We start from the raw sequence: 24,940 nt of genomic DNA, 5'->3' as shown, positions 1-24,940 counted from the left end.
CAAGTTACCTCAATCAGGGTTGAAAAAATAAGTTTAAGACAGTTTCGTTCCGTTCAGTGATGTGTATGTTTTTGTAGTTATAAACTCTGAGTTTTGCACCATCTGTTTAGAGAATTTAAGAGATCCTCCAGAGACCATCTGTTAACAAAGACTACTGTTTTCATTCCCCAAAGTTGGTCCATATAGACGGGTGGTGTTTAGGAACAATCAATATAGACTTTGAAAAAATCAGTTATCACCTTCACATGTGCTATAGCAGTCGTGTACAAAGTACAAAAATGTATACATATTCATTTTCTTACCCTATCATAAATATAGCGATTCAGCTTTTAAACATACAGAAAAAATCTTTACCTTGTGTAGCAGACGTGCTACCAGCAGGTACGGTTTCTGGGACAGTAGCTACCTGGGCGGCAGCCGGAAGGATAGCCATTGTAATGATGACTGCAACCAACTCTCCAAAAATTATTGTTCTGTACATTTTAAACAAATTAAATCACACTGCACACATAGAAATATTTCATAGGAAAACAAGATATAAATGGTTCAAGCTAGTGATCTATCACATGTTTGACAGCTGATTTTTAAGCAAATCATCTGCTGCAAATCTGGTTAAAAGCGCCTGATAAAGTTGTAACTAATTTGTTATCAACGGTAAAAAATCTCAACTCTTTCTACTGTTCGATACACAAAATCCGAAACAGTTTCTTCCGTCTATTTCTTTTCAAGATATTAATTGTTTTCCAACTTTTCTTTCTTTCATTTTCATGGGTTTGGCGTTTTCTTTTAATCTGGTAAGTAGAGTGTGTTTTTTGAAGTGTAGTGTAGCTTTTCTCAGAGATGGAGCTAATAGAGAGGTTAAAATTTTCACAGTCAGAGCCCGTATTCATCAACGTTTTTAGTCTGAAATTTTAAAAATTCAGCTTTCAATAACTTCCTTTGTAATGAATCTAGACTGCTGAAAATTTGCACAGCGTTCTGTTGTAGTATATGCCATATTCTAGCCAAGTTTCATTATAATCCGTACAGGATTTATAAATATACGGCAAAAAGTAAATTTTGCATTTCAAAGTCTAAATTTGAACACTAAAATATTGATGAATACGGGCACCGAACTTGGAACTTTGAAATCAGAATTTATTAACAAAAAAGAAAACAAGTGCAACCTCAAATAAGTGACTGAAACAGAGTAATGCCCACTAAGTGCATAACGGTAATTGTGTGTTGTGACAACGCTGATTCAGCCTCTTGTAGCATACAGACACTAAATAAGAAAATGGCGCGAATAAATGGTATCGCATAATGGCGGATTCAAATAGTCCTCAACGGTTTTTTTCCCCGTACAATTTTTGCTGAAATCACACGACATATGTATGATTGACATTTTGGAAGCATTTTTATAACGATATTAATAATGATAATGACGGAATTTTTCATGGAATCTTAGGTCATACATCACCACTACAATTTGGGATTTCATTTTTAGCTGATTTTGCAGTTTGTGTGTTTGACTGAAAATATTTTGCTAGCATCAAACATGACCCCCACTTTTCTTTTGATATCTATTCAGCACTGACTATATTCTTCAACAAAATGTTAGTAACATATATTTAAAATGGGTCTGTGTGCTGCAGCCATAGGAAATATGTCAATTTTATTTAGAATAAAGCTAATTATTGTGTTGTAACCTTGTACTGAAATTGTAAAGACGGTACGAGTTTGCGTCTCACCAATATTTGTTTTTGGTACTGGTGGTGAAGGACCGGTACCCGATCATTTGATCATTTTTAATTGATGACAAGAAATTTACATATGGTTAACACGCAATATTCACAATTACTTGTGTAGTCTTTAGAAATTTCTTGTTGGTTTTCTGCCAAATTTTGACAGATGTAATACGAACACTTTTTACTCAAGTATTTTATGCAGTAAGTATTGCTTGATTAAATTGTTTTGTTATTCTTCTCAGTCTGTGTAGGCAAACTGTTATACCGTTCTAAGTTAATTAATATTAACGCAGCGTACTAAATAGCTGAAGTCGTTTCACTGCTCTAATAGGTATATTTCTCAGACTGTTACTCCATAGTATGTATCCGCCCGAATGACAACATGACAACAAGACCATTACGGCCCATATGACCGTCTAAACAGCACAGTGACAACAGTAGAAAATACAGAGTTATTTAAAAATAAATATATTTATGCAAGTACAGGACGGTACGGGTTTTAATATTATTCAATTGCGGAACACGAAAAGCTTACGCGCAAATTATCAAGAACTTCAAAATTGTCAATAGAAGAGGTTCTAGCACGTACAGTTCTGATGTTTTACAACAATTTGATGTCCAGCACAATGTAATGTTATGCTGCAGACATTGCCGCAGTGTACAACACTGGACAATCGTATTTGTATGGTTTTAATTTTCTTTATTCCTACTCGGTCATTTTCGACCCAGTAATATAGTTTACTTGGTGCTAGAGATGTCTTTGCTATTCATGGGAGATTCTCATAGAGCTCAGTTTGTGGCGTATATTGATAAACGGCAATTGACGTGAAGTTCTGTGGAATTAGTGGCGGTTGTTTAACAAACTCGAACCATGTCCTGTTCTCTCAAGATTGATTAGTGAAGCATGTTTATTTGCCAATTTATTCTAAGGCAACACACCCGCTTTCTGCAGGCTTATGAACATGGCAGATCTTGTATATCACAAATTTTCTGTCCATTTGTGGTAAAAGACTAAATGTAGTTAAATGGACTAATAGAATTATAAAGCCTAAACACATTGTCTGTATTTGTTTATATAGTTTAAATGTAGTTAAATGGTCTACTAGAATTATAAAATCTAGACACATTGTCTGTATTTGTTTATATTCTGTTCCATTATATAAATAATGGTCACAGACAAGTAATCTGCAGTCAAATACACCGCAAGTTGTCAAATGGGCAACAAAATATGATCGTTTTTGACAGCTGTCTACATTTATGTAATCAAATGGGCTGCATGGAGTCAAATGGGTTACTAAGTCTATGTTACTCGGATATTTTGTCCGTATTGATGTAGTCAAATGGACAACAGTGTAGTCAGATGGACTACTTTGTATAGTCAGATGGACTTTTTTGTATAGTCGAATGGACTATCTTCGGATGGGGTTATTGCTAATAACTTAATAAATGAAATCCATTTATTATGTTTTTGCAATATGTGGCATAAAGGTTAGATCCCCACCTTTAATGACGCATATCAACTGTTAATATTTGTCTTTTCTTGATCAAATTAGTCACCTATCACATATTATGTATGATGCTGTAACAGAACCATTTAAGATTTCAATCAAAGATACGTGTTGGGTTTTGATTTGATTTACTACATCATCAAACAGAGCTCATAAAGTGAGTGTAAGATATATACCTTGGTTATATGGAGCTAATGCTACGGAGCTTGCATAAATACAGATTTATTGAAAAATAAATATATTTATGCAAGTACGGGACGGTACGGGTTTTAATATTATTCAGTTGCGGAGCACGAAAAGCTTACGCGCAAATTATCAAGAACTTCAAACCCTCCCTCCCATCCCGGGTATGCTCAGTATACCTATAGTTGTAGATAGTTCAACATGTGCCAGTCATTTTTTGGTGTCTTGATAGATATATCATTACAGTTTCATTGTAAAAATGATGTTCAACATATGGTAGTCATTGTTATAATAGATATTTCTCATACTTCTTAATTGTTAGCATGACATTCAAGATACATTTATAAATGATGTATTGATACTTCACATGTAAATATAGATATATTGATATCATTACTTTTAACTATAAGGCTGACATTCGGCGTGCTATTATTATTATGCTAGTTATTGTGCCATTTCTTTTTGACCATAAGACTGACATTCAACATAATATTATACTGATCATTGTTAATTAATGGATATGTATTTCAGTATTTTCCTAGATGTAAGACTATTATTCATTGCTTATTGGCATAAAGGTTAGATCCCTACCTTTGATGATGCATATCAACTGTTAATATTTGTCTTTTCTTGACAAAATTAGTCACCTATCACATATTATGTATGATGCTGTAACAGAACCATTTATTGTTAATTGTGTTTTCAAATTCGTCATTTAGATATTAAATGACAGATTTCAATAGATCCCCACCTTTGATGATGCATATCAACTGTTAATATTTGTCTTTTCTTGACAAAATTAGTCACCTATCACATATTATGTATGATGCTGTAACAGAACCATTTATTGTTAATTGTGTTTTCAAATTCGTCATTTAGATATTAAATGACAGATTTCAATCAAAGATACGTGTTGGGTTTTGATTTGATTTACTACATCATCAAACAGAGCTCATAAAGTGAGTGTAAGATATATACCTTGGTTATATGGAGCTAATGCTACGGAGCTTGCATAAATGACTTTACTCTTCTACCGCAATGAATAAGATAAAAAGGGATACTTGGGGACTATGTACTTGTTTATTTATAAGCTTATATGTATAGTCGCTACCGGTAACCCGCACAGGCGACAACTCCAGGAGACTGTAAGTAATGTTGGAGGATAGTGCAAGATACAACAGACGTTCATAATCCAGAAGCTTTCCTGGTTCTCTAGCGTGTCCATACACAGGACTCTTATCCGATGTCAGTAATTTTTAGTTCAGTGACTGGTTGCTTGAACTCACGACACCTGGTTTCGTAGCCAATGTTATAACTGGATCTGTGCGTCCGTTCTTCTTACTTCCATTTAACCTCCATTATTTGAATTTGTATAATGTGTAACTTAACTGCGTACATCAACCGGAAGGCGAAACAACGATAAAATGATGTGTCTGTCCCTGTATTGGGGCGTGGGCCCCAACCGCACGACGGAGTAACAGCATGACAGAATGCTATCCTGTCGTGTCCTCGTGTTGTCACGTATAGCACCTTCGTTAGAACGAGAATGAGGCAAAATTGGGGCTGGGCTCCAAGATAACACAGCAGAAATGAATAATCGTGCTGTTGATTTGTCTCTCTGGCGGGCGGCAATACGATAGCACGGACAGGTAGAAACAGGTCACCATACTCTCTCTTTCTCCCCATATTGTTTGTCTTAAAAACAATAACGTCGCATTTCATCTACCTGACAAGTTATATAAGGCTTTGATGTTTTTGTTTTGGTAATGATTTACATCTTGTTTTTATCGCATGAATGAAAACTTTTGTTCTTTCATTCAATGTCAATATATTACAGTCAACCACGTCTTTAAAGACCACCCGTGAAAGAGCAAAATGTCTATTTTTGCAGGTAGTTCTTATTTAGAGGTTAATATACACTGTATATGTACCTAGGCGGTATTGGAGCTGGGTTACTAATACAGGATCCACTGTATAAATAGATGATGTTTTAGAAGGAGTAATGTTCTATTGGTGACCTTGAGACTGGAAACAGTTTTCCGCCGAAAGCTAAATCTTGAACGCTTTGGTCTACAGACGTCGAGCTCAGTAGGTTAATTACATATGGTCAATAGATATCCCAATGGTCTTGGGGATTGGTAGGTCAAGGTAAAGTCATTTTGACCTTGAGACCGGAAACGGTTTCAAATCCATAACTAACGAACTCTTTGGACTACAGTCATTAAACAACAGATCACAGGCTGATTGCATGTGGTAAGTAAACTACTCGTGTCAAACAAATAGGTTATTTTCATCTTACCAGATGTTCACTATCATACAACCAAATAAATGAATTACTTTTGGGATAATACTTGTATTTTACAAGATAATGGATATTTATCTTTAAAACAGATGCTTTTTTTTTAAAGAAAACGTTATAATTTCACTTGGATACATGGACTATAAATACGTTTTCAATCCCTCCCCTTAACACACCAAATATTTCTATGATATATTTCTTTTTCTTTTTAACGATTCATCTTTTTACAAAGAAAACGATTCCCTATTACTGTATTATGGTCAACGTGAAAATCGCCCTTGACAGAGAAGATGGTAGTAATTCGTAGGCCTACTCAAATGTAGTCCATATCAATAGTGTCTTTTCCTCACCTTACTGTCATTTTCAAGGTAAAAATCAGCTAAATTTTGCTCGAGTGTAAAGAATAACGTCTATGGATGATTTTAATAAATTGTACTCAAAATCTGCGTTTTTTTAACGTGTCCCAGTCACGTGACCATTGCTTTCTTACCGTATTGTTCTGTTTGTTTTTGTTTTTTGTTTTTTTGTTTTTTTTGTTTTTTTTGGTATCACAGTTTCGACAAAGATAGTCTTGCAAGAAGCTATAGGCTGGAAATGGTGATAAGTAGATGTTATACATTGATATATATTTTTATATAGGACGTAACAGTGGAAACATTAAGCTCTTTAAATTTTTACTGATCAAGTTTGGTATAACGGTGCGTCAGCGCATTATTCAAGGATGGACTCGTGTGACGTTTCGGTACAGTCGGCGGTCATGGCTATATAGATATAAACGACATGGGCCTTCTTGCATTTAAAGAAAAAAGAGAACGATCGTTCAAAGATGCTGTAAATGCACACGCAAGAATTTTTTTCTCGTAAAGTGGTTCTTTAAACAATACTATTGTGATAACCTGTGGTCCCATAACTCCACAGGGGCCAGAAATTTTACTGCTATGGTGATGGATAAGGTTAATTACTTCACAAGTAAGCAGGGGCCCTAGTAGTTTCTACTAGGAAAACTGGGCAAAAAGAACATACTGTATATGGCCAGTGTGTATTTTATAGAGACGTAATGTTTACAGAACGACTTCAATGGCAAAGAGTTCATGGCTATTATGTGTTTACAATATCATGGTCATGGAAGCAATTACATACTATATACCCAAACGGAAACATTTTAAAGGCGTTCGCTAGAATTCCCTGTATATGAGATGGGCGAAAATTTTCCCAATAACAGAATTTCTCTAAACTTTGGATATTGAAGGACAATCATCTAAGAAACAAAAAAAAAATGCAATAAAAATCATAGGTCATCGGATTTGAAAAAGAGTTATCTGCCCTTGAAAACGTCATTTTTTGGGGGGAAATGCCGTTTTCAATGGCAGATAACTCTTTTTCGATACCGGTGACCTATGATTTTTATTGCAATTTTTTGTTTCTTAGATGATTGTCCTTCAATATCCAAAGTTTAAAGAAATTCTGTTATTGGGAAAATTTTCGCACCAAATTCTAGCATACGTCCTTAAATAGTAAACACAACCGTTTTCTTCTCGAAACTATGAAACTGGAACAAATGGTCCTTTTAACAGCCATTCTGTAAAATTTGGAACAACTTGGAAAATGTCTCGGACATGTTTTATTTATTGCTAACAAGCTGTGTTGGCATTAGACATAGGCTAGAATAATTTGAACCTATAAAGTTTTAAACATGTTCGATGTTTAAAATATTTTGATAAAACTATTGACGCGTCGGATTTTATTTGTTGTTTTACAGCGAAGAGACCAGACAACATCGTGTACATTGTATTTTTTTTTCTTCAAATTTTATTGTCATTTTTATGCTTTTGAGCAAATTAATTTGCCGAAGACTAACTTAACTTGCTACAGACAAGTATCAAAATGCGTGCCCTACTATTTATTCCACGTTTTATACTAACATTTATCACTGTTCCTGTGATACAATGTATCTTCCTATTTTACAAATTAAATATCTTTTATTATTGTAAAAGCTTGTTCTTCTTGCTTCCAATTTTGTTTGAAGTCAACCATAGTATTTCACAATATAATGCATGTAGTGATTTATTGTGGTGTATTTGTGTCCTGTACGTGTATTGTTACAGCTTGAATCTATTACAAAAAGAAGTTGTTGTTTATAATCAAAGATTATTTATAATTCAACATAGTGCAAATTTATTTAAAAAGAAGTGGTTGTTTCTAGTTCCAAAATTATGGCAAATGAAAACTTCAAGTAAAATTATTATATACCTTATGCATTTTGTATTTTCTAATTGAGCATTTAGTTTGATATTCTATATCATCTGAAAATAATATAAAGGATACTATTTACATGAATTTCCATATTTTATTTCCTAATTATACTGCATGACCATGATCAAATGCATAGAGCATCATGTGAATTTAAAAAAAAATGCAAATAAACATTCATGTTATAAAAGTCATGACAAAACCTTCGTTTTTTAGCCAAAATCTGGAGCCGAGTCCCTTTGAGAAAGCAATCTAGTTTTAACTGTTTCAAGTTCATTTATTGAAAAAGTATTTAAGGCACTGACCCTCAGAATTTGGCTAAAATGATCAATCTTTAAAATTAAAGTTTGGTGATGTTATGAACATTAGAACATGAGTTTTGGTTTCTAAACTAACTTAAAATGCCAGTCAAGAAGAGAAAAAAACAAGCCCGAGTCGGGAATCGAACCCGGGCAATAAATACTTTCTTGCAGTTTTGACCAAATTAATACACCACGGACTGGAATTATAGATACTTAATTAGTGGTCGTTAAATATAAAGTTTTATAATTAAGGCAGTTTAACTTTGATACCCCATTTTGCTTTTCAATTTTGAATGGAAAAATCAGTAAAAAACAATTCTCTTGTGTTTCCATAATTTGGGATCTGAAAATAACTAAGTTTCAAAGCCTTCTGAAGAAATATATAGCATCTAAAAATCTCTTATAAATTTTGTTGTCATATGATTTGGAGGACAGTTCCTTTAAATTGATTTCTTAGTTCATCCGAACCGAAGGGTCAGGTGGAGTTATTTGTATTGGTGGATTGCCCTGCATTCATGGTCTGTAGTCCATCGTCCAAAAGTTTCGTAAACATCTTCTTTGAAACTTGGCCAGAATAACACTAGATTTGCTGTACAGCACTCTTGCAAGTTCCTTTTACAAGAGAATTCAAATGGGTCTACTTTACTGCTTTTAGTGTGGAGGGGGTGGGGGTGGGGGTGGGGGAGGGTACAGCTAAAAATATGAAACCCTTTATACAACTTCTTCTAGTGGACCTCTTCATTGATCTTCATCAAACTCTTCGGAATTTGTGCAAATTTGGGAGCTCAGCCCCTTGTACATGCCGCTGATGGATCTGCATCAAGCTTGGTTTGAAGCATTATTATAAGGGCTTCTGCAAAAATACTTCCAATGGTGCATATGGGAAAATTAGACCCATCGATTTTTCACACGAGTGAAAATATTTCATATAGCGCGAAGAAGGAGCCCTTTACTTTATTTAAATTCATGGAAAAAGTATTATAGGTATTTTAGCTTTGCAAACGATGTGATAATATTCAATGCATTGTCTTTCTTATGAATATTTTATTTTAAAAATGAATTTAAAAGAAAATGGTCTTTTTGCGTATACTTTATGTCTGTCTATCTACAATTAGAAATATAGTAAAATATGGATAATTTGCTGAAATTTCTTCTGTTTAACAAAGAATAAATAGATTCTTATATGTGCTTAAAGACCTTTGCAAACGACTTAATAATCTGTATTCATTTAGCTATTGTTTCATACTAATTTCAGTTTTCTAGGTGAAGAAGAAAATGGTCTTTTTTAAGCATTTTGCAGATGAGTATAGGTTTTTTTTCTTATCGGAAAGACTCGAACATTCTCGTATGTTTCTTACGGAATTTAAGCTCCTTATTAACGGTAAAGACTGATATCTTCTCACCCGCTAAACAGCACACATGTACGGATTTATAAATTAGTGGACGCTCCATGATATGATTTGTTTACAGCCAATAGTCAATTTTTAACAGCTTGAGGATCGAAGTTCAAACTTTAAAAAAAGAAACGTTGAAATTTTAGGAGGCATATTTTGGGCAAGTTAGAAGTAGAAAATCAAAATTCAAATTTTGAAAGGATGATGTTGAATTTCGCTTACATTGAATTTCGCACAGACTAGGAAATCGAAATTAAAATAAAAAGAACTCGTCGAATTTCGAAGCAGAATTGAAATTAGATCCAGCAGGATGACCGAAATTCAAATATTTTGAGGGGAGCGGTCGTCCAGTGAATAATGTGTCGGCCGCTCAACCCAGGGGTCGTGGGTTCGAGCATCCGTGAAAGGGGTCACGAGCATGACTTCTCATATGACACCAGTACTGGGTTTTCCTGGAAGCTGGCTGTTTAAAAGATAGTTTCACATTCAATACCAGTTTTAAATTCGATTGCTTTGAAAATTCGAGCATGCTTGAAATATAATACCGAGAATAATCTATTTAGATTTTTAACAAGGAGCTGTGTTCAATAAACGCTTGATGCCCCCGGTGGCATCCTTGTCGATACAAAGCAACCTAAGTCCAAAACGAGGTCAAGTTCAAGGTCAAGGTCAAACTGAGGTCAGGTGATGTCTGAAGATGAGGAATGGTCACAGGTTACATCTGCATTAGTATCAAGTCATTCTAGTAAGGGGTATTGATGCTAGACGAAACGGTCCCATTTGGTTAACCTCGTACGGATGGACGGACGGACGGGCGGACGAACGAACGAACGGACGGACAGGACAATCACTATATTCCTCACGCATCAGTAGATGCCGGGGGCATAAAAACTTGAATTTCGATATATCCGATCTTGCACGATTCAGTTTAATCTTTGAATCTTGACCAGATCGCAGTTTCAGTATTACACTGAAATTCAGCTTTTTAAAATTTGAAGTACGATTTTCGAGATGGCTCGACACTAATTGCTTGCTCGATATTTGACTTTTTCATTTCAATATCAATCTTGGAACAGGCTGTTTATTCAATACGAGATCGAAATTTGGCTTTTGGAATATTATAAATTTCGATCATTGAGCTGGCCCGAAATTAAAAGCTATTTTGCAATTTGACGTTTTTCAATCTTCAGGTGTAACTTAGGATCACAATTCAATAAGTTATGAAGTTGAATTTCGATCTTCGAGCTGGCATAAAATTCTAAACTAGTTGGACACCGCTCACGACATAATAATAAATGTGCAGTTATTTGATTATATAAAAAACTACTTAAAATCTTTATTTCATAATCATGAACATCAAAGAAAGTATTATAAAAGCGAGTTTCCATCTGATTGTAAGAAAGTAGAAATTACTTTTGGAAAGTCATTGTTTGGTTTAACAATAATGTTTGTTGACAATACCGTTAAAAATGGTATTCTGATTAAACCACCAACAGCCATTTAGGTTTCTATTTTCTAATCTATCTTTGCAATCACTGTAAATTAGACATAACAATATCCCTAAATCCATATGATCAAAAGTATTAATGTAACGGTACATTGGCGAAGAAGGGTTAGACATCGGCCTGAAATACGGAGTAGGCCGAAAACTAGCGAAAAGTCTCGACAGCCGATTTACCTGGCCAAACGTATTATCGGTTTTTTGTGGTGATTTTCACGATGGGTCTAATTTTCCCATATGGGCACTCGCCCCACATTAGGGGTCGCCAGAGCTAAAAATAGCATTACCTTTAAACTCCCTTATCGCTTTAACTTTTTGATGGATCATCATTAAACTTGCTCTGTAACGTCATTATAAGGTCTTCTTTGAAGTATTTTCAAAATAAGGAATTTGGCCCCCTTTCAGCGGCCACTAGAGTTAAAATTAGAAATACCTTGAAACAAATTCCTCTCAAGACCCACTGCGCGCAACTTCATCAAACTTGGTCTGTGGCATTATTGTAAAGTTGATAGGATCTTCTCCCAAATTTGTACAAATGGTGGCTCTTGCCCCCTTTTACGGGCCACTAGTATTATACTTTACACAGATGTAACCATTCATGATCTAACGTGCCATACACAACAAACAGTCAAAGGCAGATGAGTAAAGTCTGTTAAAATTAAGAATGAAATGTCCTTATGATTCACATCATTTATGTGGTTTACATGATTTTGAAGAAAATAGTTATACATTTTGTATTTTTAATTTAAATGCTGCTGAACACATTTTGAAAGTGTTGATATTGAGATGTACCAATAAATTCTATATATAAATTAATAATTGTTCAGTGAAATATAGTACGGTCCAACTTTGTCCAAGTTCTTCAACTTGCTCGGCCAATAGAAATTATTCGAGCCATCAGTAGGTCGAACCAATCGAATTTCAAATATAATCAGGTAAGACTTTCTAGAGAAACATGATGTACTGCAATAACAGCATATCTTACTAAGCAATTGACTAAAGAAAGTATGGAAATGCTTTAAAATACAGTTTTATGCTTATTCAAAAAACAATCACATTAATTGTATACCATATGAAGCTAGAAGTTTTATAAGGACTAAAGGTGGAGTTCAAGTGGCTATTTGATCATTCTGAGTTTGTGCAAATGAAGTTGGATGTACCGTAGAATTTTATACCATACACTCAGTTTTTTTTATCAATATAACCTTTTTTTATATTTTTACAGCTATAATTCCAGTAACTTTATGCTGCCTTAAGATAAATTTATAATGTTATGATTATTTTTAAAAACAGTGTTGTGTTCATAAAGAATAAAACAAAATCAAGAATTTCTGAATTCAAGTATTTTTCATGCATTAGGCTAAAACATTCTTTACTCAGACAGACTGGAAAACAAATGTGTATCATTGTTGGAATTTTTCAACAAGTGAATAAATAAATTATAAAATCATGTACCTGGCCAGTCTTATTTCTGTAGATAGGATAGCCACGCAGTGGTTTCTTAGACCGTAGCTAGGTGAGGGATTGCCATTGATTATATAAATTTGCACCTTGTCTGAATAAACAGCTTTTGATTAACTAATGTCCATTAAATCAATAAATGGTCATAAAATTACATGCATGGATTAGGGCAAAACAGAGAAATTCTCTGAGATCTGGACAAAAAGTACAAACTGTATAGTTTCGCAGTTCTTGCAACGTCGCGACGGATGAGGATTCGTCGAAGAAACGATGGATAGATAAGGTCCGGTGAATGTATTTCCGCTGTCTTCGGTAAGTTTTCTGATGAGTTTTACCTCATGTTTTGATCCTTGCCTGCAAATTAGTGAGACATGAGCCCACATATGTACTCTTCCGGGAAAAAAAATACTTTTTCACTGCAATTCTTTGACAGTACATTTACCAGGTTATATTTATCCACCGTTTCTGCAACGAATGCTATGGCCAGTGCGAAGTAGGAAATATGACGGTATGTGTTATCCTTTTTTTTCTTTAAACGCAAAAATTTGCAGTTTAAATAACTTGCACCTTTTACATAGTTTTTACTACTGACACGCAAGTCATTCACTAAGAGTTACATCGATGACGTCAGAAAAAAAATCCGCAGATTTTATTTCAGTTTTGACTTAGAGCTAAGGAAACACGTGTAAAGACAGACTGACTGGTCATATATCCTTAGCAATGTTTGTGAGGAGTCATCTAAGACAAGACACGAATTATTTCATGACTCCTTATCAACTCGCCGGCCCATAGTTTGTTCTATTTTTCCTGGGTTAAAGACAAAACTGGAAGTAAAAAACGTGAAAATTTATTTCTTATGTAATGCGATAAAACGTTTACAGAATGGCTTGTCGGTCAAAAATCAAAACTGCTGATCTGATGCCCAGTTATTCAACCTATAGTGTGTGCGATTTTTTTATTATTGTTATTCAGTATTTTTCGTCTACAACAAATATGAAATAGGAAGTTAGATAGGCTGGATACATCAAGATATTTCTAATGAACCAGTAACATAGTCAAAGATAAAAGAAACAAATCTTGATGTCCCAAGTTGTAGAGTCTATACTACAGGTGCATTTTCGAAGTGGTATCTCTGTGTTTCTATTTCAATTATATTCTGTTTTAGATAATGTCAGCTCAATCCTTTGATACCTTTTGAAAGAAGAATAACTAATCTACTCGAAAATATCATGGAATTCACTGAACAATTCTGCAAAAATATTGTTAATTGGAATTGTTTGTAATAATTTCATAAATTTTCAAGCACTTTTTGTTTATATTACGCGCTTCCGGGTAGCCTCGTTTTAAAGTAACCAATCAACATCTCCGTTGCCGACCATGTGACCACGCCTTCCTCTTTCAGCTCCGGTTTTCCTCGTGAAAAATTGTCATTTTAGTGTACTTCTTTGTAGACAGTTTGTGGACAAAGTACAGCTCATAATGGCCAGTTCTAAGCCTGATTTGCCTCGTGATGGTACGATGCAAGTGACTGCCAAGGTTTGTGAAAGATCATTTTGTTTTTATTGCGAAAATTGCGTCTAAACTTGTCCAACCGATGCGAAAATTTGCTTACTATGTACATGTATTGTTTTTTGATGTCGTTTTGACCTGGTTGCATATATTGCCTTATAACTTCAAAAACTGGTAAAAATAAGTAATAGAAATCATGAAAAATGAAAATTTAGACTGCACCCGACGTTTATTTATAAGTAGTAGTCGCAAAACCTAATATTTATACATGTTTTGAAGTGTTTAAAATTTTACACAGCGAGCCTTCTGTTTTTCAAGATGGCTGCTGTCTCATGTTTGCCCTTCGAGTTATCATAATATGATACACCTTTATGATAATTATTTGGTTGGATTTGAATAAAGGAAAAATTCCCAATCAATCTATGTTGCAGGCGTTTCATGTAAATAAATATGATGATTTTTCAGGGACTTTTATGTCTTTCAATTTGAAATAATACATGGCCATGCAATATACAATCAAGACGTGTTTTAGCTTGTACATTGTTTGATTATTGAATAATATTTGCTGTGCGTAACCTTACTTCATTGTATTTACCCAGAGTCAAAGGTTATTGTCCAAGTTTTTAGGAAAGTGTTTCGTTGTACATCGATTCTAAAGAATGTACTGTACGTACATCAAAATTCTAGTGTGTTTCAAACTTGTAACATGGTTTAACAATAGGTTGTTTTTTTTATTTGCTAAACAGAGAAGGCCGAGGGGCCCAGGCCTATGAGCTTTTAGGGGAGTAGAAAAGAGTTTGAAAATCTTTATGTAAAGTTAATTTTAAAGCATGACTAGAAAGAAATTTCTTGAAGCGAAGAGGTCTATAAATGACCCCTGTAGAAGGGGAAAAAAACAGGAAGCTAGGTATATTGTTATTAAGATACAGTATGAATAAGTAGTGTAGTACATGTATAAATGGTGCTGTTTAATATTCATGAAGGCAAGTATGTTGAAGTATGCCTATTTTAATGCAAGTAGATGACGGAAGAAACCATTTGCACAAGAATTATATGAACACAGCAAAATTACTAAAAATAGTTCCATATTAAATACTTCCAAATATCATGTTTACAAATCAGTTTTAAAAGAGTTGAATTCAAAATCTAACTTAATGTTTGAGATTTTTAACATGATAAGTTAATTTCCTCTCATAACTGCTCTGTTTCTGTAAAAAGTTAACTAATGCATGAAAAAAATCATAATGCATATTTTATTCTTTTAAACCCAAATTCAAAGCAAATCAAGCGGAAAATATTAAACAATGATTTTTGCATTGATTTCTTTTTGATTTAATTACTTAAGCTACCTTTGACAAATATATTAATATATGTTACAGTTTCAGAAGCAGTTTCATATCATTCTTATAATTCATTACTTCAGTTTACTTAAATGAATAATATGTTTATTGCGATAAACTGCTAAAAAGTGTACCTGGCTATAATTCCACAGAGTCCGACTATAACAAAATACTGAAGAGAACCCTGGTTATGTACAGTGCTGCAAATTTTAATTTGTAATGACAGTTGTATTAATAACTTAGATCTTAAGCAAATCCAACAGTTTTATTACCCCCTAGCAAAGGCATTATCTATCTGAAGCCATGTCTGTGACATAGTTTGGAGTATTTAGATAAAATATGGTAGAAATGCTATTAGCTCACTGCAAGTTTCAGTAAGATTGCCTGAGTGAGACAAGATTTATGGCCCTTTGACATGCATAATACATATAATATTATTCCATTTTTCATAAATTCCAGTCATGTCTCAGACATGGCTTGAAGGATTTCAATAAAACATTAGTATAAGGAAATGCCCCAGTAAGTTTCATTCAGATTGCTTGAGGAAGACAAGATTATGAGTTGACCCTTTGTTCTTACATAGTATATATTGTTTTTATTCCATTTTCTGTCCATTCCAAGTCTATCTTATACATGATGTATGGCAGCTTCAAGCATTTGGATTAAATATTTGCTTATTTGAATGTTTTCCACAAAATAATTTTTAAGTATGACATCTTTAAATGCCTTTCTAATGGCAATCAAATCCATTATTCATTTCAGGAAGGAATTGCTATGCTAAAAGCTGCAGGAAAAGATACTCTACTCGAGATGCAAGGGTTGAAAGAACCAGAAAACGATAAACCTACTGTCAATAGAGAAACAACAATGCAGGTTACGGCTAAGGTATACTTTGTACATAATTTATTCAGAAGTTTTATATACATTTGCGTAAACTTGTACTGACCTGGTGCATGTAAGCTTTGAGCTTCTTTGAATCACTTTTTTGTCCGCCTCCTAGAAAATCCTGGTACTGGAGTGACATTAGTGGTGCAACCATGACCTCAGTGGGACTCGAACGCAGAACCTCTGTGTTGAGGAGTCTACATTGTTTAAGTATTGCAGTAAAATGTAGTCCAAGCAAAGGGTAATACTATTATATTTATGTCTCCCACCACACAGTGGTGTGGGAAATATTGATTTACTCCTGTCTGTGTGTGCCCTGTCTGTCATTAATCTTGTCTGCACTCTCATCCAATCTTCACCAAACTTTAACAAAATGTGTCTGCCAATAAGTCCTCGGTCAAGTTCAATAACTAGCCGAATATGCCCAGCACTTCGGAATAATGGCCCTTTAAACTTGTTTTTGATAATCAAAGCACTGAAAGTCTAATAAGGCAGTTGAGGTCTTTGTGCATAGTTTACTCATATACATGTACTTCTATTCATATGATTAGGCAGTTGTGGAAGCCATGTGCTTTTCTCAAAAGCAGCTGTAGTTTCTAGTGTTTATGCTTAAAGGTATTTAAACTTGCTAGAGTTACCATCAAGGCTATTATGTCTTCTGTTAATGGAGTTGACTTTGAGGAGTTCCAAACCTAATAATGTCTTTCAGGGGCCAACACATTATGCATGGCACCACTTCATCCTTAAATCTGTCCCTTTGTAATACATAATATATATGTATGATGACATACCTACATGTACTTTAGCACTGCTTTAGAAATAATGTGAAACTGCAGTGATCTCAGTACCTGACATAAACAAGTAGTATAGTTCAGTTATAGAAGTGTCATGAATTTTAGTTAGCATAGATTAAATGTCATGCTCAAAGTTTTGATTTATTGAATTGCTTAACTTCCAGGAAGGTCAGAGTTTGCTTGCAGGATCAAGTCTTGACCCTGATGCCTCAACAAGGGGCCAGCAGAAGAAGCTTGAGGAAATAGCAGAAGAAGAAGCCCCGGCCCCGAAGAAACCTCGCATGTCTAAGCTACAATCTATGGTGAAACACGTCTCAGTAATTTAGTCAGCAAACGAATCATTATAACGTTAACACACAAGTGTAGTGGTTTCATAAACTGGCAAGTTTTGCTTGTTGATCAGATTAAGGAAAAGCCAGCTTAACATATTATGTGGACAGTAAAAGATGAAAGAAGAAACAGTTCTAAAATTATATGCCTGCTTAGGGCTTTGGCCTGTCAGTTAAGGTTTGCACATGTGCTCCCAAATTGATATCTGCACAAATAATAAGCTACCTAAATTTTGCGAGTGTAAGTTACCCTGTCAGTAACATTTATTTTTTAAGTAATAGTAAGAAAGACAATAGTGTTAACTTATCATCTGAAATTATATACAAAACAGTTGCAGTTATCTTCTTTATAAAATGATGACCAGAACCTCAGAGTTCTTTGACTGTTCAGTCTGATAGGCAATGATTTGATATAACTATGTAAATGCAGGTTTTTAATGAAAAATAATAAAAAAAGGGAGTTAATTTATTTTATTTTTCACAGGAAGCAAAGACTCTACTGGGTGCTGGCGCTCCTGATGCTGACGCTCTTACCCGTGGCCAGCAGAAAAAGATACAAGATATTCAAGCTGAGAAGCCATCACCAAAAAAACCAAAAATGTCAAAGAACACAACAATGGCTGCAACTGCTAAAGTATGTCTCATTTCGTTTAGTCGAATATTTCAGGAAATAGTTGAAGACTGGCTGGTGTAGCTTGCTGGAGTTGATTTTTGTTGGAAGTAAAATGCTACTTTTTATGCCCCCAAAGGGAGGCATATTAGTTTTCAACTGTCCGTTCGTTCGTTAAGTCACAACGTTAACTTTTTGCATGAAAGCACTTTACTCGCGAACCACTGCACCCAGGACCTTCAAACTTCACATGCTGATAGTACTTATTGAGTACACGACCCCTACTGACTTCGGGTCACCAGGTCAAAGATCAAGGTGCTGCGGGGGGCATTTGTCACCATTACAGGGTCTAGCTAGGTCAATTTTTGGAGAAGTCACTTCTCCTCAAGTGATTTAGGGAGAATGGGAACTTTAGGGAGAAGTGGGAAGACTTTTCCTACTGCAATGATGGTTGAGTGATTGAAAGTGGCTGTAATGTTCTTGATAAAAGTATTGATGTGACCATTCTTTTCTTAGTTAGATCATTTCCATACAGTGTATTTTCGTTAAAAAATTCTGAAAAAAAGTTCGTTTTCAAAATTCAAGCCGATTCTGTAAATGTAACCCGCCCGAATTTTGGTTATATCTTGTATAAGTGTTTATATTTACACCGAGTCATTCACCGAGGAATGTCAGTATCTCACTCTGAATAAAACTGAAAGTAAACTGTGTAAATCTAGAAATACATATTCAAATAAATTCATCGATGGAAGTCAATTTAAACATAGTTAATACATTACTGTCGTTCTTTTATCATAGATAAAATAATTGTGTACCAAATTCAATTAATCGCATGGTTAATCAGCAGTTTCTTTTAAAAAAAACTTTGCTTTTTGCACTCAAACATGTTGACAATTAAAAACGAAGTGTCAAAGATGTAAACGCAACACTAATTGGCTGAACACAATCAACGAGGTGTATCGGATAATTTGATTCGCTTTCACACTTCTCGGGAAAATCTCGCAAGTACCTGAAGTAGGCGGAGCTTAAATTATGCTCCCGGCGTGTGTTTGTGTATTCGGCACTCGATATGACACCGTGCAAATTGTCAACAGTCCGGGTAGCGCTAATTAGTGAGTGCGGAAATCAAAGAAAATCGGGCGACTTGCATTTCGCTTTGAGGTTAGATCTGAGCGAAGTTTGAAGTTCTAGAGCGCCTATTTCGCTAAAGTCGCCCACTCGCGAGAGCCCTGCATTAGTTACAGCTCTTGTTTTTAACTGTTTCCTATTGCATAACTGTATTCAAAAATGTGAAAGATAAGTCAGTGTCACTGTAATGGTAAGTACTTCTCCAAGTTTTGCTTTTGGAGGAATGTTTTTACAAAATAAACTACTATGTCGAAACAAGTAAGTACATACCTGTGTTCATTTTAGATTGGCTGTAAAAATGACCCGTGCTTTCATTGCATTGACCATGATATGGTTTAAAAGGGCACACCGCTGAATATAAATCAATGTTATCAAACTTCTCGAGACAAGCCCCTTTAACTCAACAAGAAGTAATCATAATATTTTCAATGAATACTTAAAATGAATCTTACGTTATACATATTTTTTTCAGGAGGGAACTGCAATTCTTGAAGGTGAAAAATTAGGGGACACTCGTCAAGAGACTAAATCAAAAGCAAGCCGTCCAGCTGGACCTAAACGCTCCAGAACTATACAGAAAACAATGGAAGAAGGTAACTAACAGACATAAAATACGTAACCAATAACATTAGCTTCTTTCACATATATAATCTTGCTTTTCCATAAAGGGTCTTGTCAGGTTGAAATCTTGTACCGTCTTTAACAATAGTACTATGTTGAGGAATCAAGTAATAGGGGCCTCCGTGGCCGAGTGGTTAAGGTCGCTGACTACAAATCACTTGCCCTCATCGATGTGGGTTCGAGCCTCTCTCGTAGCGTTGAATTCTTCATGTGAGGAAGCCATCCAGCTGGCTTACAGAACGTCAGTGGTTCTACCCAGGTGCCCGCTCATGATGAAATAATGCACGTAGGGGCACCTGGGGTCTTCCTCCGCCATTAAAACTGGAAAAACACCATATGACATATCATATGTCGGTGCGACGTTAAATCCAACAAAAAAAATCTTTGAGGAAAGAAGGGAACTTTTTCTTGTTTCATACTTTTATGGGTACACAAACAAATTCCTTAAAATGAAGATTGAAGCCATTTTTGGATGAAATGTTTTACAACCCAATATAGATGCATATTTGCTGAACTATATATGTAAAATTCGGGAAAACACAATAATGTGTCATTTCATACAGCTCCGATAAGCTCCAAAATAAGTATTTATGCAAAAGAAAAAAATCTATGTGGATTGGCTATTCCTCTTCTTTCTGGTATTTTTGTGCTACTGTGAAGTGGCACAAAGCACTGTAAATGCTGTTTCATTGTTCGCTCACCTTGTTCAGTACAAGTTACAGATGATGATCATAAGTTGTTTTGTCTGAAATAAATATATGGGTCCTCAAAGTCGAGAGCTTGCAGAAAGTCTAAAGTATGAGAAAGTGACATGATAATATATCATTTTCTAGAAATTGAGAGCATCAGAAATATTCAACATATCTCATTTACTCCTTGAAATTTGTGAATATTCCTTGGCTATTGACTATTCAAAGGGAGGAGAGACGTTACTCATCAAGGAAAACCTTATCTACTGTGATATATACTTAACTTTTACCCAGCTAAATTTCTATAATGAACTTGTCCAGCTTTCAGTTTAGACAGTTCGATTAGCTGTTAAAAGGGGTGCATTCTAAAAAGATACTGACTGAATGGCAAATAGTGCAGGTCATGATCAGACTGCGTGGAAAGTGCAGGCTGATCATGATCTGCACTTGTCGCAAAAGCTTAGAAGCCAAATATTTTCCAGACTGTATCAATTGACCTTTATATTCTCATTATTTAACACTGAGACAAACATGTCTAGAAATCTGTCCCCTCTAACACAAAATCCTAGAACTACCCTGACTGACTTTTTTTTGTTTGATATATTACAGCACAGTATGTGTTAAATACAGACAAAGTAGATCTCACTGAGGGTCGGCGAACAAGATCAGCCAGTAAACCAAAACCAGCAATGAAAAAAGCTGGAACAATGCAAGTCACTGCTAAGGAGGGTAAGGAATTTCTCCAACGTGGAAAGAAAGGCAGGAAAGCTGCGGAGAAGAAATCTGAGGAAACTATAGACGAAGACGAGGGCAGCGACAACGAGTAAATGGCCGGAATCAACATTTTAAATAAAAAGTTTCAAACTGATTCTGAAATGTTTCCGTAGTGGCAAGTTAAGATTTTATAGTAGGTGCTACACTGGTAAAATGAATGGAATTTCTTACTGAAATTGTTGATACTTAGTACAATATTACAGAAAATTTATGATATGCTGTGTGTAACTGATTTATTACTAATTATCCTGTGCTTTATTAAATTGTAACTGTGTTCATATTAAATAAGTTACTGTTACTTGTTACGAATGCTAAGGAACGATATGCACTAAGGATATATATGATGATCATTGAATTATTAAATATGTACGACTGGGTCTGTTGGATATAAGTTTCTTACTTGCCATTTTTTTTTTTTTAGAAAAAAAAGGCAAATTAATAAAATTTGATTTACTGTTGGAAGTCGTCTTCTTGTGTTTTGTGAAAGTTCAAGAATTAATTCCAATCTTAAAGTGTATAGAAAGACATTTTTTACCTCAGTACTCGTAGTTTTCTTTCTTAATGAATAAAAGTGAAAAGGAACTGTAATTATGTATTAACCTTTAGCCTGCTGGCGGCAAGTGATTCTGCCTTTGCGACCAGTGCAGACAAAGATCAGCCTGCACATCCGTGCAGTCTGATCATGGTCTGCACTGTTCGCTATTCAGTCAGTAAATTTTCACTAAACACCCCTTCAAATGATAAATGGTACTGCCCAAATTGAATGATGGACCAGTCCATTTTAGAAATTTAGCATGGTAAAGGTTAAAGCTAAAATACTCAAAGGTAATTCACTGCCTAAGGTTAGTTATATATGGAAACATTTCTTGAATCAGAACTTCATTGTTCATTTGTTTTTGTACATATATGGTATTATTACGATAAGTTTGATGAAATCATTATGACATCATAAATGACATCAATTTCCCATTTGAAATTGACACCATGTTGAATAAGACATAATGTATCATATTATGACATGAGAAGATATATGGCATCATATGACATGAGGAGTTATAACTTGTATGGCATCTATAGACGTGTTACAGGAGTTCATTTTGACATTAGAATTTTTTTTAATATCATTTTTACAATCATTTTACAAAGTGTAATACTAAAGCCATTTTCAGCCGTTTGTTTAAAAGAAGTTGTTTATGTTTGAAATTGTTTTGTGTTAACTGGTTGTGTAATAATTGTTTTTTGTTAAAAGCTTTGTTTAGGGAGTTGTTAAAAGGGAACTATATTTTTTCCATCATTTGTATTTTGCTTCTTCCTTAAGACTTGTGTCAGTTAGGCAGAATAATGGCATAATGTACATTCGTAGTCACTTCTGCATAACTTTAGGGATTTTCGGAAAATCAGTAGAAATGTAAAGAAAGCATGCAAGATATGTGTTGTAAAAAAGAATCAAATATAGCTTAGATACAAGTTGCAGACATGTTTCTATTTACAAATCAAATAATTTTCTAAGCAAAGCATCTGAAAGTAGAGAAAAATCGTTCAAAGTCCTGTCACTAGTTGTACATCTCTTTTTTAACGACCCCTTTAGATGTTATATATTTTTCTTTTTAATACGTGTGCACATTTTTAAGTTGGAGAAAGTAGTTTGTGACTCTCTCGATGTAAATTCAATGGGACTAATTTTAAAGTATAAAAAAAGGTAAGTAATTATGGAAGTTTCTTTACTGCTAGTAGTCTCGTCATTAAGACAGATGATCGATCAAGTTTTCAGTAAAACTATTTGGAATATGTTGCCAACATGCATAGTTTTCTTAAAGCAATCAGGTATTAAAACCAACAGTTAAATTAGAATAGCAGGAAAGGCCTGCTTATGTATTTCTTTTTAACTTGATATTTTCACCCCTAACATTACGTACACAGATATGGTACTTGTTGATTTAACTAAAAAGTCTTTGAAGTAGCTGTGAGTTCCTGAAATGTCTTTGAATTTTTCATATGTAACCTATGTAAATTTGATCAAAGTCACCGTTTATAAATTTCACTTATTTTCACAATTTTAATTTCTCACAGATTTGTAGAAGTACAGTTACACTGTCAGAGGATTGCTTTAACTTACTGTGTTGTGTTTCAGAATAATTATTTATTTGTTTGTTCATTTTAGATTGTAATGTACAGTAGGTTTGATGTCTGTTTATGTTCTGTACCCAGGGTAGGTATTTATCAATGTTTTAGGTCTAAAAATTTTATTTTGAACTGCATGGTTCATTTTGAAGTTTCCCTACTCTTGTCAAATAACTTCCTGTGTCCATAGAACCTTTCTTGAATGTCAACTCCCTAAGTACAGAGAGGTTAGCAAATATTCAGCAAAAAAAAGATGTTGCAGTTTTAAGGAAGTTATGGAAACATGAATTTTTTTATTTTTTTAAGTCTTGAAGACCACTGATGAATCAAAACCCAGATATTGTATTAAAAATTAGAACTGAAACAATTTTCTCAGATTAGAGAAAAAAATATAGTGTTTCTTTATTTGTTTAAGGTTTTATAAAGAAAATGTTTGCTTTAATTAAAAAAATCCTGAATTAGTTAATCAGTTCTATTTTGGTATGTCACAGAATGATCTCTATAACATTAAGAAAAACTGGAGGATACACTTTTTCTTCATAATCAAAGGTACAAAACAACTTTTTTGTGACATCTCATATCAAAGTAATTTTTGAATATTTGTTATATTTTTGAACGTTTGTTGGAAACATCCACTTTCCAGATACACTGATAGAAATTTCAGTTCTATAAATTGTGATCAACATTTTGAACTATTATTTGAATGATATTTAATAAAAGAAAAGTATTTAGTTATCAGATGCATCATACCATACATTCCCTTTTTAAAAGCATATCTCACCAAAAAAGTAGTTTTCTTTTTGGGAACCAGTCTCTGAATTCAGCATTGTCATTGGTCAATTTTAAAACTGATCTAAAAATCAACCAATCAGATGCTACAGTTTTTAGACTGGTTGCCATTCCTAAATTTTACTATTCTGGAACAAGATTTTAAATCCCATAAAAGATACTGTAACCATCATGTGTTTATAAATGCAATTTTGGCAGCATTTTCGTGAAACATTGTACATTATTTCCATTTAATGTTTATCTGTAAATATATTTGTATCAGTTTACCAAGCATTTTACATTAATCAACACCCCAAGCCATATATTTAACATTATATATTTCTGTTATGCAAAATTTATAAACTTACAGCTTAAATTTTTTTCTTGGACATAGTTTTGAACTTACTGTTTGAATTGAGCGGTGGCCTAGTGGATAAGGTGTTGGCCGCTCAGTCCAGGGGTCATGGGTTCGAGCCCCACTGGGGTTATGACCATGACTTCTCATATGACACCAGTACTGGTTTTTCTAGGAAGCCGACTCAAGAGTGGGTCCAATAAGCTTGAAGCTTTCATCACAGTCGAGCTAAAACAAACTAGTTTATACACAAAATAGTAATATAATATTATTATGTGTACACTAACTTTTTGATTAAAACAACACATGTATGTAATGCATACGTACAACCAATGTTAGAAAAGTAAGTTGTTGATCAACACAAATTACTGTTTATGTTACACTTTTATTGA

The 24,940-nt window shown here is 34.2% G+C and overlaps 1 protein-coding gene across 1 annotated transcript; it reads left to right on the top strand.

Annotated features, from left to right (window-relative positions):
• The first annotated feature begins 14,003 nt into the window (after positions 1 to 14,003).
• Positions 14,004 to 21,762, top strand: LOC123527889 (uncharacterized). The gene is made up of 6 exons (XM_053523581.1): positions 14,004 to 14,161; positions 16,237 to 16,359; positions 17,318 to 17,470; positions 17,967 to 18,116; positions 19,693 to 19,813; positions 21,140 to 21,762. The coding sequence occupies exons 1-6, from the start codon at positions 14,105 to 14,107 to the stop codon at positions 21,355 to 21,357; spliced, it is 822 nt and encodes a 273-aa protein (XP_053379556.1). The 5' UTR covers positions 14,004 to 14,104; the 3' UTR covers positions 21,358 to 21,762.
• The last annotated feature ends 3,178 nt before the right edge of the window (positions 21,763 to 24,940 follow it).

This window comes from Mercenaria mercenaria, chromosome 14, assembly GCF_021730395.1.
Source record: "Mercenaria mercenaria strain notata chromosome 14, MADL_Memer_1, whole genome shotgun sequence".
Classification (NCBI taxonomy): Eukaryota; Metazoa; Mollusca; class Bivalvia; order Venerida; family Veneridae; genus Mercenaria; species Mercenaria mercenaria.
Note: the sequence above shows the minus strand (reverse complement) of the source record. Positions and strands in the feature narration are given on the sequence as shown.